Below are 14754 nucleotides of genomic sequence, written 5' to 3'. Positions count from 1 at the left end.
GAGAATATATAGAGATCGTACACAACATTTTTTGTTTCTTTTGCGTGTTTCATGCTCAGAAGGCATGATTAACTCAAACATCTAGTGTGTGTATATCATAGTTACTTAGCCCAGTTGTCCTACTGTCCAAGTGTGAAACTGCCACTAAAGAGGGAAAACACCTACATCATCACAGACACAACCCCGCCCTACAGCGTGGGAGTGTCACACCAACCACCTCCAATCCCTCTTCTTGATCTCTTCCCATTGATCTTCAGTTCCTCATTCCGGTAAAACACTTCACTCCTCCGTGACAACATGTAGGCGCTCCCCTGAGCAGTCCCACTTGTCTTAGTAGCCTTTGGTAAACATACCGAACTCTACTCGATATTCAAGATTGATTTCCCTGATTTATTAAGGCAGAATTCATTGGACTCTATTGACCACAAATGACTTAATGTAAATATTGACCTCGGTGAACTTGGAAATAGCTAGTATCGGGTTGATCTATAGATGACCTCTTAATTACCACAGTTATTAATTTAAATTATTGCCACTGCTTCTAGAGACAGGGAACAAAGGAACATTCTTTCCTCATCCCTGCGTGGTTTATTAGTCTGAACACAAAGTGTTTGATGACACTTTTAATTAAACAGAAATAATGCAGCGATGCAGTTTCCCTTTCTTGTCTGCCTTGTAAAGTTCAGCACTGCTCTTTTAACTGAATTATGGTGATGACCGCTAACAATGTCCTACTTTGCCACGCCAGACCACTTGATAGACTTTAAAGTGGTAGGGGCACCCAACATTTTCCCCAGCATGCACGTCTGGGAGGAGGGGCGGATATTTCAAAAAACAGGGCAAAGCCAACACACGGGGGGAGAGAAATCCCTCATTTTTCCTATTTGTCAGACCTTTGAGCAGCTCAGACATAACTTCCTCAAGTTTGGAAGACGGCTCTCTCACCGTCAGCTGATTGATTTTAATTAGACTCTTAAAAATACGTTCAGCAATATACAATGACAGAAAATAAACTGCCCGTCGAATTTCTTTTGCAACACCCCGTCTTTTGGCTCATCAGAACAATAGAGACCATAGGATTTACAAACATACTTTACCAGAGGAAGAAAGGGGGAGGGAGAAGGAATGAAAGGGAATGTAGGCTTGGTTGTCTGTTGTTTTTAAAGACAATGTCTTTAAAGTAGAAGACTGGTCTCTTAACCACGCTAATCACAGGTATATTACAAAATTACGAAGTTGCACATTGACCACGATGGTTCTCGAAGCGGGTTGGTTCAAACTTGGAGTGACAGAGGTGGGGTGGCGGGCATGGAGAACTCTTTTGTAAACTTGTGCGAAACTACAATGATCCAGTGCATGAGACGAGGTCTATAATTTATGACAGTTCCTCCGCTCTCTTTCCTTGGGGGAGGGGGGAAAGAAGGTGAGTCTCATCCATTTTTAAAGCAAGTTGTGCATAAGTTATGATCGCTTCCTCATGGAAGAAGGGAAGCCGCAGTCATATGTAACGCTTTCAAGGCGCAGAGATCAACATTGTTGGCGGAAGATTTTTCAAGCCAAGAACTTTAGATACTCAGTCTCCCAAAAGTGCTGGGCTAACCTGCTGAGAAGGAAAGAAAAGTGATTAAAAAGCTCACTGGCACTCGTCAAGCGCCCCGTGCCTTAGCAGGCTATGAAAACATCTCAATGTGTCGGATTTAAATTATGGAGTCCCTTGCAAAACTAAACTTAGGTGCAACATTGGGGTGGGAGAGAGAAGGAACAGTAAATGTCTCGGGGCAACTTGCTTGCCGAAAAGACAGATTTGGACCCCATTATCTGTGTGTGCTCACATGACATTTTAAACTAACTTACTAGAATAGTTGCTGGTCCTGGGAGACATTTCCCTGGAAAGCAGAACACAGATACTATTATTTCTTTGTTCTTATCCTCTCCCCGTCCATCCTCCCCGCCAAACTCGCTGTAGCCAACGTCTCTCCTCTCTCTCCCACAAAGGTGTCAGAAGATGTAATAACCTCTCAACTCCTAAGCACACCAATAAACTCACGTAGTTTGTTAGAGTCGGGCTGTTTTAATAGGCCACATCAGTCAGATGCACACACGAAGTTAGGCTAGTTAAGGGGATCCTGTGGTTTTGTATAATCTCTTTATAATACTTTGAAAGGGAAACAGTATCCACTACAAAACATAGGAGGGATTGGCCCTAGCACATATTTCATATTTACTATCCTAGTGAGGAGCCCATAAAATGGTTTAGTGTGCAGGAAAGTTAGACACCTACCTCACCTCTTCAGCACTGGCCTAAAAGCTGTTCTCAGTTTATCTTTATGCTGCACTACACAACCTTCACTGAGATCTATGGCTCCTTGGTTGGGTTTCACACTTCTCCCAAACCCTGCGTATAGACACAACCATTTTTATAAGAAATGTTGACGCTTCACAACGTACATTTGCTTTGTCTGACCTACGCCGAAAGGCTTTCCAGCTTTCTGAAATCATTTCAAGCCTCTTTCGGCCTGCCCATGCCCCACTCCCTCACCCCAGCCAGGGGCTTGTTGTACTAGAATAAGTTTACAGAGTCGCAGACAATAATCAGGACCAGTACCCAGCTCCGTTAGCAAGAAGAACGGTTTGTTTTTCATGTGATCAGTGTTGTAAACGTGTTGGAACGGAAACAGAAGCTTTAATGGGAAAGGAGGTCATATGTTTAGGATTAGCTGCGTGTTTCCCGTGCAGGTCCATTCCCCCCATCAGGATGAAGAGAAATATGGAAGTACCTTCAGCGCCTGAAGAATACGGGCACGTCTCCCCCAGCACGGGATAGGAAGCACAGCTTAGCTGTATTGACTGCAGGTTGAAAGTGGAGTTTCTAAAAATCTTGGTGGGCTGTGGCCGTTCTTCGAACGCCCCGTCAGCTGTGGGCTGGGTTCGGAGACTCGGGAGGGGTCTCGCCTCCGGGCTGTGTCCAGACACCGGGTGCCTTCCTCTGCCCAGCACACAGTCCGGGCTCGCTGTCCTTTGCTGAGCGGCCGGGGGGCCCACGAGAACATTGGCACCTGCTGTGTGAGCTAAAGACCAGATTCGGGGCTTGTCTGTGGTGTCGTATTGCCGCCCTTGACTAATGGTGCCCACCACGTGGGCTGCCCTTTGCCCCACGATCTCTAAGAAGTCTCCTCCTGGCCCCGGCACGGGTCTGTTACAGGGGAGAGCGTGAAAATTGATGGGTGGGGTCATGCTGCAGTCACTTTTCTCAGACTCGGCCGCAGCAGCGCTGGCGCTGGACGCCGCCTGGTGTGCATTCTTCCGGTCACTTTCTGTCTTGTCTGCCTCATCCTCGTCCAAGTCGTCCAAGTCACTCAGCCTCAGGTCCTTTTCTTCCTTGAAGCTTTTCTGATCTGCTTTTAGAATAAAGGAGGGGGGGGGAACAAATATATTAGTGATCTAGTGAAAGGACATAAGAACCGTGCACGTGTGCGTGCAAGGCGAGATGTAAATCCCCGAGAGTCAATTTGTGTCTGTAGGGATGCTTTGTAGAGCCTGTTACCTAGTGACTTTTAATGCAACTTCCTACAGCGTTGGAGTGTGCTACGGTGTCTTTGAGGGGAGGATCTGTCTCTTGTCTTGTTCTTTAAACACCCTCCTAGTGAAAGCTTTGCTATCAAGAAAAAGAAATCAATGTATCCCACCAGAATAGCCAGCCCAAGCCAATTCAAAGTCACTTGTCCTCGATGGCCTTTCCCGCCCCTACCTTTGCCTTCATTTTCTGTGCCATATTCCTCTTCCTCCCTTTTGCCTTCCTCCTTTCTCTCCTCCCCTGCTTTGTTCTTGGGAGACCAGGTCATTTTGTTTTCTTTCTTGAGTCTCCGTCTGGCGTTAGCAAACCAAGTAGACACTTGGGTCAGTGTCATTTTGGTGATGATAGCCAGCATGATTTTTTCCCCTTTGGTGGGATAAGGGTTTTTTCTGTGCTCGTACAGCCAGGTCTTGAGGGTGCTGGTTGTCTCTCGAGTGGCATTTTTACGCCTGGCTGAGCCACTGAAATCCACTGTCCCATACCTGCCATGAAATATTTAAAGAAGAAATATCAATGAAGGGGAACATGCGGAAGTGGAACAAAATTAAATTTACTAGTAAGCTACCCAAGGTAAACAAATACAACCTCCCCGGTTTGTATTGGCTAGAATGAGCTATTTGCTATTTTCAAAGACCACTGGTGCCTTTATTCCCGGTACAAAGAGGACAAGGGAAGGAGAGGGCGTAATTAAGTTGAGATCACGTCCCGGTTCCAGTTCACCCTGTGTTGGGAGGTCATTAGCAGACGGCTACACCCAGTTTTAATACTGAGTACCACGTGTCACCACTTTAGCAGCAGATGTTGCTAATCCAATTTGCCTTTTCCTAGGACTTGATTACCACTGCAATTACCAATGAGATTAGCGGCAAAGTTTTATTTTAGATGACTGCTGTTAGCCGGTTGCTTAGATTCTTTGTATAACAGTTGTCAGCTAGAAAATCCCGGGGTTTTTTGATGTCTGTTGCTGCATCGCAGAGGGATATTAATGCTATTCGCAGAAGATCAAAGGGGTTTTACCTGTCGTACTGGTACTGCCCTAAGGAATGATCGTAGGGGTAGAAGGCAGCAGGCTGAGCGATTCCCGAATGCAAACTGCTGGTGCCATCCTTAATTTCATACTGAGGCGTCTGGAAGGGAAAGCAGCAGCTTTTGACGTTAAAATTGAAGGTGTTAAAATAGGAAATTCCTCCACTTTTCTGAATTAATCACCCTGCATTCTAATCATTTGCTGCCCCTGCTGTCCTGACGGGCCCCGCGGCTGCTTTTACAGCAGAAGGACGGTGCAACTGTCTTACTACTTTTGCTCTTTTCTCCTCTCTCACTCTGCCTCCTCCCTCAAGTCCTAGAGCACAAGTTTGTCGCCTGTTGCAGGTTAGCTGCCCCCCTTGCTCCCCTCCCCTCCCCCGTGCCCAGAGGCAGCACTAGAATAAAAGCTCCCGGACACTGGACCAAGCTTGCTCTTTTGGGCTTCTACTCACCAGTGTGGTGTAAAGAGCTGGTGGGTCTGCACTGTAAGGAAGGTAGTTGGCATAGCCCTGACTCGCGGCGGCTGCTGAATAGGGAGAGCTGTACATCCCCAGAGCTGCATTGAGCTCCGTCCGAGTGCTGGCCAGCAGCCTGTTTTCGTAAGAGGGACAGCAAATAGTAGCTGCTTGGGCAGATCCCGAGGAAACATCCGACACCGATCTGGAGGCAGTTTCACAGCAAGTCGTACTGGGGCTGGCAGACACAAAAAACTGTGGAGAGGAAAGGATGGTCAAGGCGATTATTTTACGCGCTGCCCCCCCCCCTCAAGAATACAGAGCTGGGGGGGGGGGGAAGCCTTCTCCAAACAAAGGCGTGTCAGCTAAGTAAGGGAAATTAGAAATAAACAGAGCGGGAAGCGTGTGTGATCTAGGGGGTAACTAATCAAAACTGGCAAAACTTTACGGAAGCCATTCCCATAGAAATGTTGAAAAAATCGGCGTAAAACTCCTTACACCTTAGTCACCTACACGGGTTTTTTTAAGGCAAGAAGTTGCGATTACAGATAACTTGACAATGGACTAGGCAAGTGATTCCATTGCGTTTAAAGGCACAGGAGAAGCCAACTGCCTAAACAAGGGGAAGAAAACCTTGCAGTGATCATCCCGGTGTATAAATAATCCAACTAAAATAAATTATGGATCCATTTACGGTATAGCAGCAATTTAGTTCATTGGGGGGCACTTTTGGAAGTCGTCCGGCAAAACCCAACACATTCTAAGCAAAGGCAGTTAGAGGCAACACGGAGGAGCATGGCCCGGATAAAGCACACAATAACAATATATAATAATATGAACCGGCAAACAAAGGCTCTGGCCAAATACTTCCTATAGGTGCACAACAACCAGCCTGCGAGGCTAACACCACACAGAAAAGCGCCTGCAAAAGCCAATGCCTTACGCTGCGCCTCTCAATGAAAGCTTTAAGTGAGTAACATAGGTTATAGATCAATACAGATTTGTAAATCAGCTGCACCTAGAATTTTTTTGCCCTTAAAACAGAGCAGTGACAGGTCTGGTTGGTTCCCTGCCCTGTAAACTGAGCGTTGTTGTTATTTTTTTTTCAAAATCCTGGAATAACACAAGCGACACACACACACACACACACAGAGCGAACACACTTTTTAAAAAGCCTCCAGATGTGCCCTTTAAACAGACTCTCGCAAGGGGGTGGGGGAAGGGAACAAGACATCTGGAATGCAGCAGCGGAATCTGATGAAAAGTGAGTGCTCTCTTCTCTTACCTGCGAAGTGGTGCTGTAAGGGTATCCAAACTGAGAGAAGGACATAGCTGCTCCTTATTTTTGAACCATAAGCAATATTCCTCCCCCCCCAGATCGATTGTAACTAAACCCCCCGCTTCAAGCTGTACCTTCTCACATACACACTTCCACGTAGGGCTTCCCCCCCACCCTTCAATTATAGATGGTTGCATTTAAGAAAAGCAGCCAGGCATCTGAGGCATGAGGTATGGAGCCTGAAGGAAGGCTTCCCCCACCTCCCATCATTCTTAGGACTGTATATGTTTATATAGAAAAATCACCCCAATGTATGGAGGCTTTAACTGAAAAGGGGAGTTTAAAAGAAAGGAGGGGATATGGAGCCTGCTTGTTGTATTATTTTCTGCTCTATAGTTCTTTAGCATTCATCCATGGAAGAGTATCAAAGTGACGTCATAGTAATCCCGCAACGACAGCACCGGCAAGGCTATAACAATCTTTGCCAATCATCGCGAACATCTCAGCTGCACTCAACACTTGTTCCATGTTGTTTTAATGTTGTGCACGTCAAAGGCAGGGACCTGAAAGGCTGTGCGGTTGGGCTCTCGCCCGCTCGCGTTAGAACCCCAGCCCGATTTTGATTTTGAAACTTGAGCGGGGGAGGGGAGGGGGTAAAGAAAAAAACTTATTCCACGCACTAAAGTGTAACACGGACCGTTTCGCTTCTCTCCCCCAGACAGACCCCCCCCCCCCCAGCCCTGGAGCATCAAAGAAAGAAAAAGAGGAAGAAAAGGCGTTTGCAGGTAGTGCGGGGTGGGGGTAGGGGGATGATGCGGTACACAGGAGTTAACCATGCTGCTCCATTCTGTCTGCCAGGGGGATCAGCAAATGTACCTGACTCTTGAACAAGTTCTCTAATATGTGTCTGCCTCTGTGCTAATTATTCCATCTCCCTGCCCCCCCCCCCTTTATGCTCATCTGGGGTTGTCTGTTCCCCAGCCCTAATTTCTGCATCCGAGTCCGTTATTCGTGCTGCAAAGGCGGAAATCCACATAAATTCATCCTCTTGCCCTTTGCAGTGGCCCTGAGTGGAAGGGGGCAAAAAAAAAAAAAAAAATCTGCTCAAGGCGCCTGCAGCTTGCAGGAGAGGGACAGACGCCTGGACTCCATAAATGAGGTGGGACTGACACATGCGGGAGGGAAAGGGGGGCTGAAAAGACAACAGCATGATCAGCAAGCAGGGAGGCGAAGAGCGCCCGGAGATGTCTTTCCTCTGGCTCGAGCTAGCCCGCTCCCTGGCCCAAGGGTCCCTCACTAAGTAATGATGAGCAGGGGATCCATTTTTCTCTATTAGATCCTGAAACGGTCCCAATAGGAATGAATGGAGGGGAAGGGGGAGGGGGAGCTTTGACAGGTCAATGGGAGGGTGATTGATGGCTGCCTGGAGACCAGCCTGCCCATTACCACTAAGGCGTAATTGCATCAATTAACAAATGGAAATGCCCTTGTTTAACCAGCAACTTACACATTGCAAATTTGCCTTTGAGGTGAGATCTTGGAGGGAGGGGCAGGGGAATCAGGAGGTTTTCAGGTCGTGTACTACCGCAACTGCCCGGCAGATGATTTCTCTCCAGGAGAAAATACACTGCATTTTAAGGCCAATTGCCCCTCCCCCGACAGGAATAATGGTCCCGCACTCTCTGACCGGATCTGATATCTTGTGCATGAAGAGCGGTGGGGGACGAGGTTCCGTGTCCCTGTGAGCCACCAATTTGACAAATTCCGGGGAGGGAGAGGGGATAGATTTATTTTCTCATTGAAAAAGATAATTATAGCATCCAGTCTCCCTAGGTCTGTTGCAGGGCCTCTCAAACTAGTTAGTTTGTGCAAACCCGTTTCTCTACCGGTTTTGTCGTCAGGGAGCATTCCACACACACCAGATCCAGTGTGAACGGTGCCTTCGCTGCAATTTGGAACGGAGAGTTCCACACCCGGCTTGCAAGAGACGGGTGGCGTAGCTATGAACAGTGGCATATTGGGGGTGGTGGTGGAAGCAAGCCAATTAACCCTACTGCCTGCGCTTCCTTAGGCTGGGGATCAGGGCAGATAGAGGTCACGCTGAAAGCTGGCTTTCCTTTTCTTCTGCTGCCCTTCTGAAGTTGGGGATAGGAACTGACAAATAATAAATAAAATAATCTTGGCTGCAGTTGCGCCGATTCTCTAAGGGTGGCGCTAGAGAGCCGCGAGTGAAGCCGGGACCGGATCAAACAGCGCTCGCTTTAGAGCTGATCCGCAGGAAGCAAAGAAGCCCGCACCAAAAGAGAATCAACAGAATTAACCTGTTCCTTCAGGGAACGAGACGCGCTCAGTCAGGTAGAAATACCTTCTGCTCGCAACCTTTTCAAAGTTTGCAAGCAGAAACTGTGCAAGCAAGCCCGAAAGCTTGCCTCCAAATTGCATGCATCGAAAGTTGGCTCTCGCTGCAGCCAGAGCAGTGGCGTTAGAGTTTGCAATGTGGGCTAGCTACAATGTTACCAGGCTGCAATTCAATCCAACCCTCTGCAGAAAGACCGGTTATTTCGTATTTGGGTTCGGCGCTAACCATGCCAGCTTGGGCACAGATAGTTTGCGAAAAGCCACAAAGCAATTCAGCCATGTCGAGCCAAACTTCTCTTATTTACACCAATCGCCTTCTAAATTCAGACGCCCAGGTTCTGGGAAACTCTGGGATGAATTGCTGTCCCTTTTCAACAACAATAAAAAAGTCCCACAATTCTGGTTTTGTTTAAGTTTCTTTTATTGAGAAACAGCGCTTCTCACTCGGGAATTAATGTATTGTTATTGCTGGAAGCTGCATTGAATATGCCAGAAAGAATCCTCTCCACGGAGCAAGGGAACTAACTTTAAACACTTTCCACGTGTAAATAAGACCCTGGAAAGTAAGTTTACTTTAGGCTGTTGTATTTCAACCGTAGTGTGTGGGAATAAACGAGGCTCTAATGTAAGGTGACAAGAATAGTTGTAGGGAGATCTGGATTTGTTGCACTACTGCAATTACTAAAAGGGAAGAAAAGAGGATATACAAGCCATTCTTCCACCAGTCAGGTATAGCATTGGACTGCTCCGCTCCAACTTGTATACCAGACTCAGCCCTATTTCCACCACCTTTTGTGGCAATAGGAATATAAGAATCCTTCGTCTCCAAACACACTCATATTACAGATTTCAGTAATACGCAGAGGCCAAGACTTCCATTATATTTCAGGCCAGCTTCAAAGCTCACATATGTGGGGAAGGAGAGGATATTTGCACTACTTAAATCCAATCTGGAGTAATTATTTAAATGTACAGTATACACTACTTGAAAGTCTGGATTTAAGCACAACATCTTTTTTACCCTTGATGACACCTCATTGAACGGTATGTTGGAAAGAGCACGATATTCACGAAGGATTTGATTGTTTGTGTTTACTTTGTATATTAACACTCAGTGGGCAGAAAGTGTCATAACAATAATTGTGGATTATCTGGAGTAGTACTGTTGGTGTGAAATGCTGTTCAGGGCTTTCTCTCCCTTCCCTTGTTTGTTTACAATTACACTGGGTATCCACTAATTCAAGATAACAGAAGAATTGCTTGGTTTTGAGATCTGGGTTTTGTGTATTAAAATACCAGTTAATGGAATGCCATTCTCCACACTAATTTCAGTTGCTCTTTCTGGGAGTTTTGCCAGTATAGAAGGTACAACATCTAACCCCTCAGATTTCAATGCTCCTGCTAATGTTTAATCTTCTGGAGAGCTCTTGTGCTTCCACTCTGCTGAGTTCCTGAACCTTGCAGTATCCAGTTACCTTGAAAACAGCTGAAATTATCTTCAAATCAATGTGACTATAATTTCTTGGGGAAACAAAAACAAAAAAGCCAGACTTCCATTTGAACCGTTGATGATCTGAAGTAGTGCTGTTTGTGTGAAATGTTGACCAAAGCTGTACTTTTCAATCAAGCAACTGATCCATTTTAGCCATTGTTGACAGTTGCAATAATTTAAGAAAATTAATTAAAGAACACTTTTGGGTAACATTATTGCTAATTTTTTAATTGCAATAATCCCGAAAGGGGGGAAATATGTTAATTATAAAGTAATACAATTATTTTTTTCTAAATCACTGGACTCAGCAATTGTTATTACCAATTTAGTATTTCCTAACAAAAATGCTTTCTTAAATTATCTGATAAAAGCAGCAACAACAATTTTTGCTCAGCCTTTTTTGTGAAAAAAACCATAGGGGCTATTGTGAGGGCATTATTGATTTACTCTTGATTTATAAATCCAGCCAGATTGTAGAAATGCTATGTTTAAGTTTACCTCTCTCTCTTGACCTTAAAAATAAATGAACATCAAAACCTCAGCAAAGCCAATCTCATAATAGACACAATGCAGATCAATGCAAACAGTATATTTGTCAATCTGTACCCAGCACAATCAATATTAAAACAAATCTATTACCTGTTAAGTATCCTGTAGCTGAGTGCAGCTTTGAGAAATGGCCTTTAGCAACTAAATTCTCCGTTTACTTGTGGCACCTTGCCTTGCCCTTTGGAGATCTTTGTGTAGCATACTTTGTGCACAAGAGCCAGACATGTGACCATTTTAAATTACCCTTCCAACCTGGGATATTAAGCTATGTTCACATTAACCAATACAAGTTCTACCTTCCCCCACTAGATTTTCAAGAGGTCAGAAGTTCTATCTTTCCTTGTTCTTCTGAAACACTGCTACCAGGCTGTCTGGTTATCTCACTTAGCAACTGGAATCAGTATGTCAAAACTATTCAATCATCTTTCTGTGATATGTAAACATCAGCATAAACTTTATGTAAATAGCTTCTTGAACTAATCTTGGTTCAATGAAGGTTTGGAGAGAAAGTATTGTGGAATTGGCGTTTATTGTTTTGATTATAGTAAACCACTTCAGCAACTGTATTGTCATTCTGTTTTTCACACTGTTGGCAATGTTTTATGGGAGAACTTAAGTTACCATGATGTGGTAGATGATTGTTGTAAATCTTTCTATATATATATATATATAATATCTCTAACATCTGTCATTTCTTTCTACACACACTCTATGATTATATACACACCGTGTGGATTCCTTTTAATAAGCTGTTCCAAAGGAAAATATATCTATGTACTATACACAAAAAGAAGAAAACGATACCTTTTGACTTAAAACTTATGTTTTTAAAGAGAAGAATATCTGACTCTCAGCTGAGAATATTTTATGGAATATTGAAGTGAAGCATGGTGACTAGATCCAACTGCAGTTGACTTAATTTGATTTTCGATGCTTTTACTATGAACAGAGGTCTGACACTGCCTTATTTAAAAAGTAATCACTGAGAGGTAAAGTAATAAGTATGTGCTTTCCACTAACACAAATGCAACTGATGACAACTATATGCATAAAATAATAGGTTACTTAAACATGCATAGAATGTCATTTACAGTAAAAGAAGAATATTGAGAAGAAGAAGGAAAACAAAGTGTGTGTGTAGGGGGGAGAAAAGTGAAAGAAATATATGGGCAAAATATTGCTGAGAAGAAAGTACATTTATATTTTAAAGTCCAGATTTTTGTTGTTGTAGCTTTTTTTGTACTTAGAAAATGAAAATTCTTCAAGTCCATGCATGAATAAACAAGTACAGCTGGGCAGCCTAATACATAATTTATACTGATCAGTCACTGCAGATCTAACCGAATAAAATCAAAATGAACACTAATTGCTTTGACAAACTAAAGTAGTGTATACAGTGGTTTATTGTAAAGCTTGTTGGTTACTTTTCTTATCTCAGTGGTTATAGTCATTGGTGATTTCTGCACTGGAGGCAGAAAAAAGACAAAACAAAATTAGGACAATATTCTGATTAATATCTGGTCACAGATCAAGCATTTCAATTGCTTAGTACATAAGCAGAAAATAGAAAGAACTCACTTCAGAACAGAGGTAGAAGTGACACTGTGAAGCATGAAACACATCTTGATTTACTGGGGGAAGTGTAATTGCTGAGATAAAGTGTGGTATCTTGTCAGTCAAGGATAAATCCAGTACATAGTTGAGAGGTGACTATATATATATCTATCTCAAAATTGAATATATATATAAAATCTCAAAATTGAAATATGGGTGGAATCAACATTTTTAAGCATTTGTGTTTTGAAAAGGGCACACTTGAACGGATTATATTGAAATCTTTGAATTCATCCACTTTACCTAGCCTAAAAAGTTGTAAAGCTTAGCACTGTTTTGAGTATGTCCAAGATGTTAACATGATGACTTTTAAGTGATTAATATACCAATGTGAAACAGTCAGCACAGTCTGACACTTCTCTATTACTTGATAAGTGAACTGAGTAGTTAAAAGTAGCTAGTTTCATCCAATCCCCCACATTTACGTGTATTATGAATAAGAGTTCTGTCTAAAATGTTTCTTCAGAAATTAAACTAGATGTAGAGACATAGCAGACGTTGCCTCCAAGTAGAAATTCCATGCAGACCTCACAACACAACACTGATTTACTTCTTTCTATTACTGTAACCTTTTTGCTACCTGTCTACTGTCTCTTCTAACTCTAACCTTCTTACCCATACCCCCTGCAGCTGTACAATTCTGATTACCTTGGAACTTGACTATTCCATGTGACAGTTCCTGTAGATCCTTTTATGTCTCAGAGTGCCATAGAAGTAGCTAGAATAGGTTTTACACTGAAGAGATGGGGCCATTCCAAGACCTGGAATCAACCTTTCCTGAATTTGGTGACCCTTTAGTTCTCAGATTTTGATTTTGGTCCACATGACAAATAGGGAAAAATATCACAAGTGTTTGTATTTGTGGTTCTTGGTTTGGGTTATTCACTAAACATCTTATTCCAATACAATATTTGGCATTTAAAGAAATATTACCCTTAAATTTACATGGCATAGCAGCTCATCAATGTTTCTGCATTCTTTCTGTGAGTGTTCTGCTTATTTAAGTTCATATACTATGATCTTTATTCATTAAAGATGAAATTCATTGACTCTGAATAATGTTTTGAGGGTAAGATCCTTACTTACACTCTCACTCCTTTATGCTGGAAAAAAGAGGCAGAATAATATGAATGGGTCCTAGACATCCTATATAGGGCCAGAGGAAGGTTCCCTCTGTGAGAGTTAATCATGAGATTGCCCTCTGAGAACGTCTGAGGACATAATAACATAAGAACGGCCATACTGGGTCAGACCAAAGGTCCATCTAGCCCAGTATCCTGTCTGCCGACAGTGGCCAATACAAGATACCCCAGAGGGAGGGATCACAACAGGTAATCCTCATGTGATCCCACCCTTGTTATCCACCTCCAGAGAAAAAGAGGCTAGGGACACCATTCCTACCCATCCTGGCTAATAGCCATTGATGGACCTAACCTCCATGTATCTATCTAGCTCAACACCGGATTGAAGGGGGTAGGCTGGGATGGGAGAGGCATGCCAGGGGCAGGGCTGCAGTACACACTATTGTGACCCTAGGGCAGCTCTGGGAGGCTGCTGCAATTAAGACAGATCCCCAGAAGGCCACATCCAAGCCCCTTAGCCTAGGCCCAGGGTTACTCAAGGGTGGCTTTCAAGCCACCTTAACTCCCTGGTAAATTCTCAGAATCTGCACATATTCCAAATATCCCAGGCTTTGTTTGATCCAATATCACCTGCAGCCAATGAAAAGTATTCGACTGTGCCTTCATATTATTTGGGTGAAAGGCTGAGGGAGTCCTTGCCTTTATCCCTGCACATGCAGATGTATGACCCTCCCTTAGCTAGCCCCCACCCCTCAGTAGCCTTCTGCACAAGACTAAATGAGACAGGCAAAAAGGGGCTGCTCAGAAAGCCACTCATGGCTGCTGTGCCCACTACCTTCACCTTATAATTGTGACAAGACATGGTTTTCTTTATGTGATAACCAACTGTGGGTTTTTGTTCCATTATACAGCCCTACTGTATTAATGTACTGGGCCTATTTATATTTAGGAACATATTCTGATGCTGCTTTCTCCCATAGAATTGCACCAAGCATCCTCATTGATTTCATTGTGTATGACTTAACATAAGGGTAGCAAAATCTGACCCTTATTTACTTTGATTTACAACACACAAAAAGGCTACACCTACTACAGTCTTCTGGTGACTTTGCACTAATGTTTAAAAATACAGTCACTACTGCTTACCTCTGAACCAGGAAATAATTAACCAAAGTTAGAATTTCAGGCCAGCCAATGTTGCTTCACCACAAATATCCAACCTTCCTGGGCTCCTCAGTTACCAAAAACCTAAGTAAAAAGCAACCTGATTCTCCTGTTCACTCCATTCTGATTCTCCTTCCATTCACAATGTAATTGCACTGACT

At 43.6% G+C, this 14754-nt stretch overlaps 1 protein-coding gene across 5 annotated transcripts; it reads right to left on the bottom strand.

Annotated features, from left to right (window-relative positions):
• Positions 1 to 349: 349 nt before the first annotated feature.
• IRX6 (iroquois homeobox 6) lies at positions 350 to 10899 on the bottom strand. Of its 5 annotated transcripts, none has more exons than XM_075940311.1 (7): positions 10824 to 10899; positions 5053 to 5310; positions 4592 to 4701; positions 3749 to 4056; positions 2778 to 3398; positions 2282 to 2395; positions 350 to 1603 (listed from the first exon to the last, which is right to left on the bottom strand). In XM_075940311.1, exons 2-6 carry the CDS (start codon positions 5146 to 5148, stop codon positions 2283 to 2285), a joined length of 1248 nt encoding a protein of 415 aa, XP_075796426.1. In that variant the 5' UTR covers positions 5149 to 5310; positions 10824 to 10899; the 3' UTR covers positions 350 to 1603; position 2282. The 5 variants fall into 5 exon arrangements, with proteins under 5 accessions (XP_075796426.1, XP_014428042.1, XP_075796423.1 ...); XM_014572556.3 differs by lacking the exon at positions 10824 to 10899 and adding an exon at positions 6341 to 6850; XM_075940308.1 differs by lacking the exon at positions 10824 to 10899 and adding an exon at positions 6074 to 6207.
• Between the last annotated feature and the right edge of the window lie 3855 nt (positions 10900 to 14754).

This window comes from Pelodiscus sinensis, chromosome 12 (assembly GCF_049634645.1).
Source record: "Pelodiscus sinensis isolate JC-2024 chromosome 12, ASM4963464v1, whole genome shotgun sequence".
Lineage (NCBI taxonomy): Eukaryota > Metazoa > Chordata > Testudines > Trionychidae > Pelodiscus > Pelodiscus sinensis.
This window is presented reverse-complemented; position numbering and strand designations above follow the sequence as displayed.

Bases quoted from the DNA above. Each gene is read 5' to 3' on its own strand.
- IRX6 (XM_014572556.3), bottom strand. From the start codon at position 6,385: ATGTCCTTCTCTCAGTTTGGATACCCTTACAGCACCACTTCGCAG. The intron at 4,057-4,591 runs GTAAAACCCCTT...ATTTCATGGCAG, and splicing joins GGGCAGTACCAGTACGACAG to GTATGGGACAGTGGATTTCA. The intron at 3,399-3,748 runs GTAGGGGCGGGA...TTATTCTAAAAG, and splicing joins CACAGAAAATGAAGGCAAAG to CAGATCAGAAAAGCTTCAAG.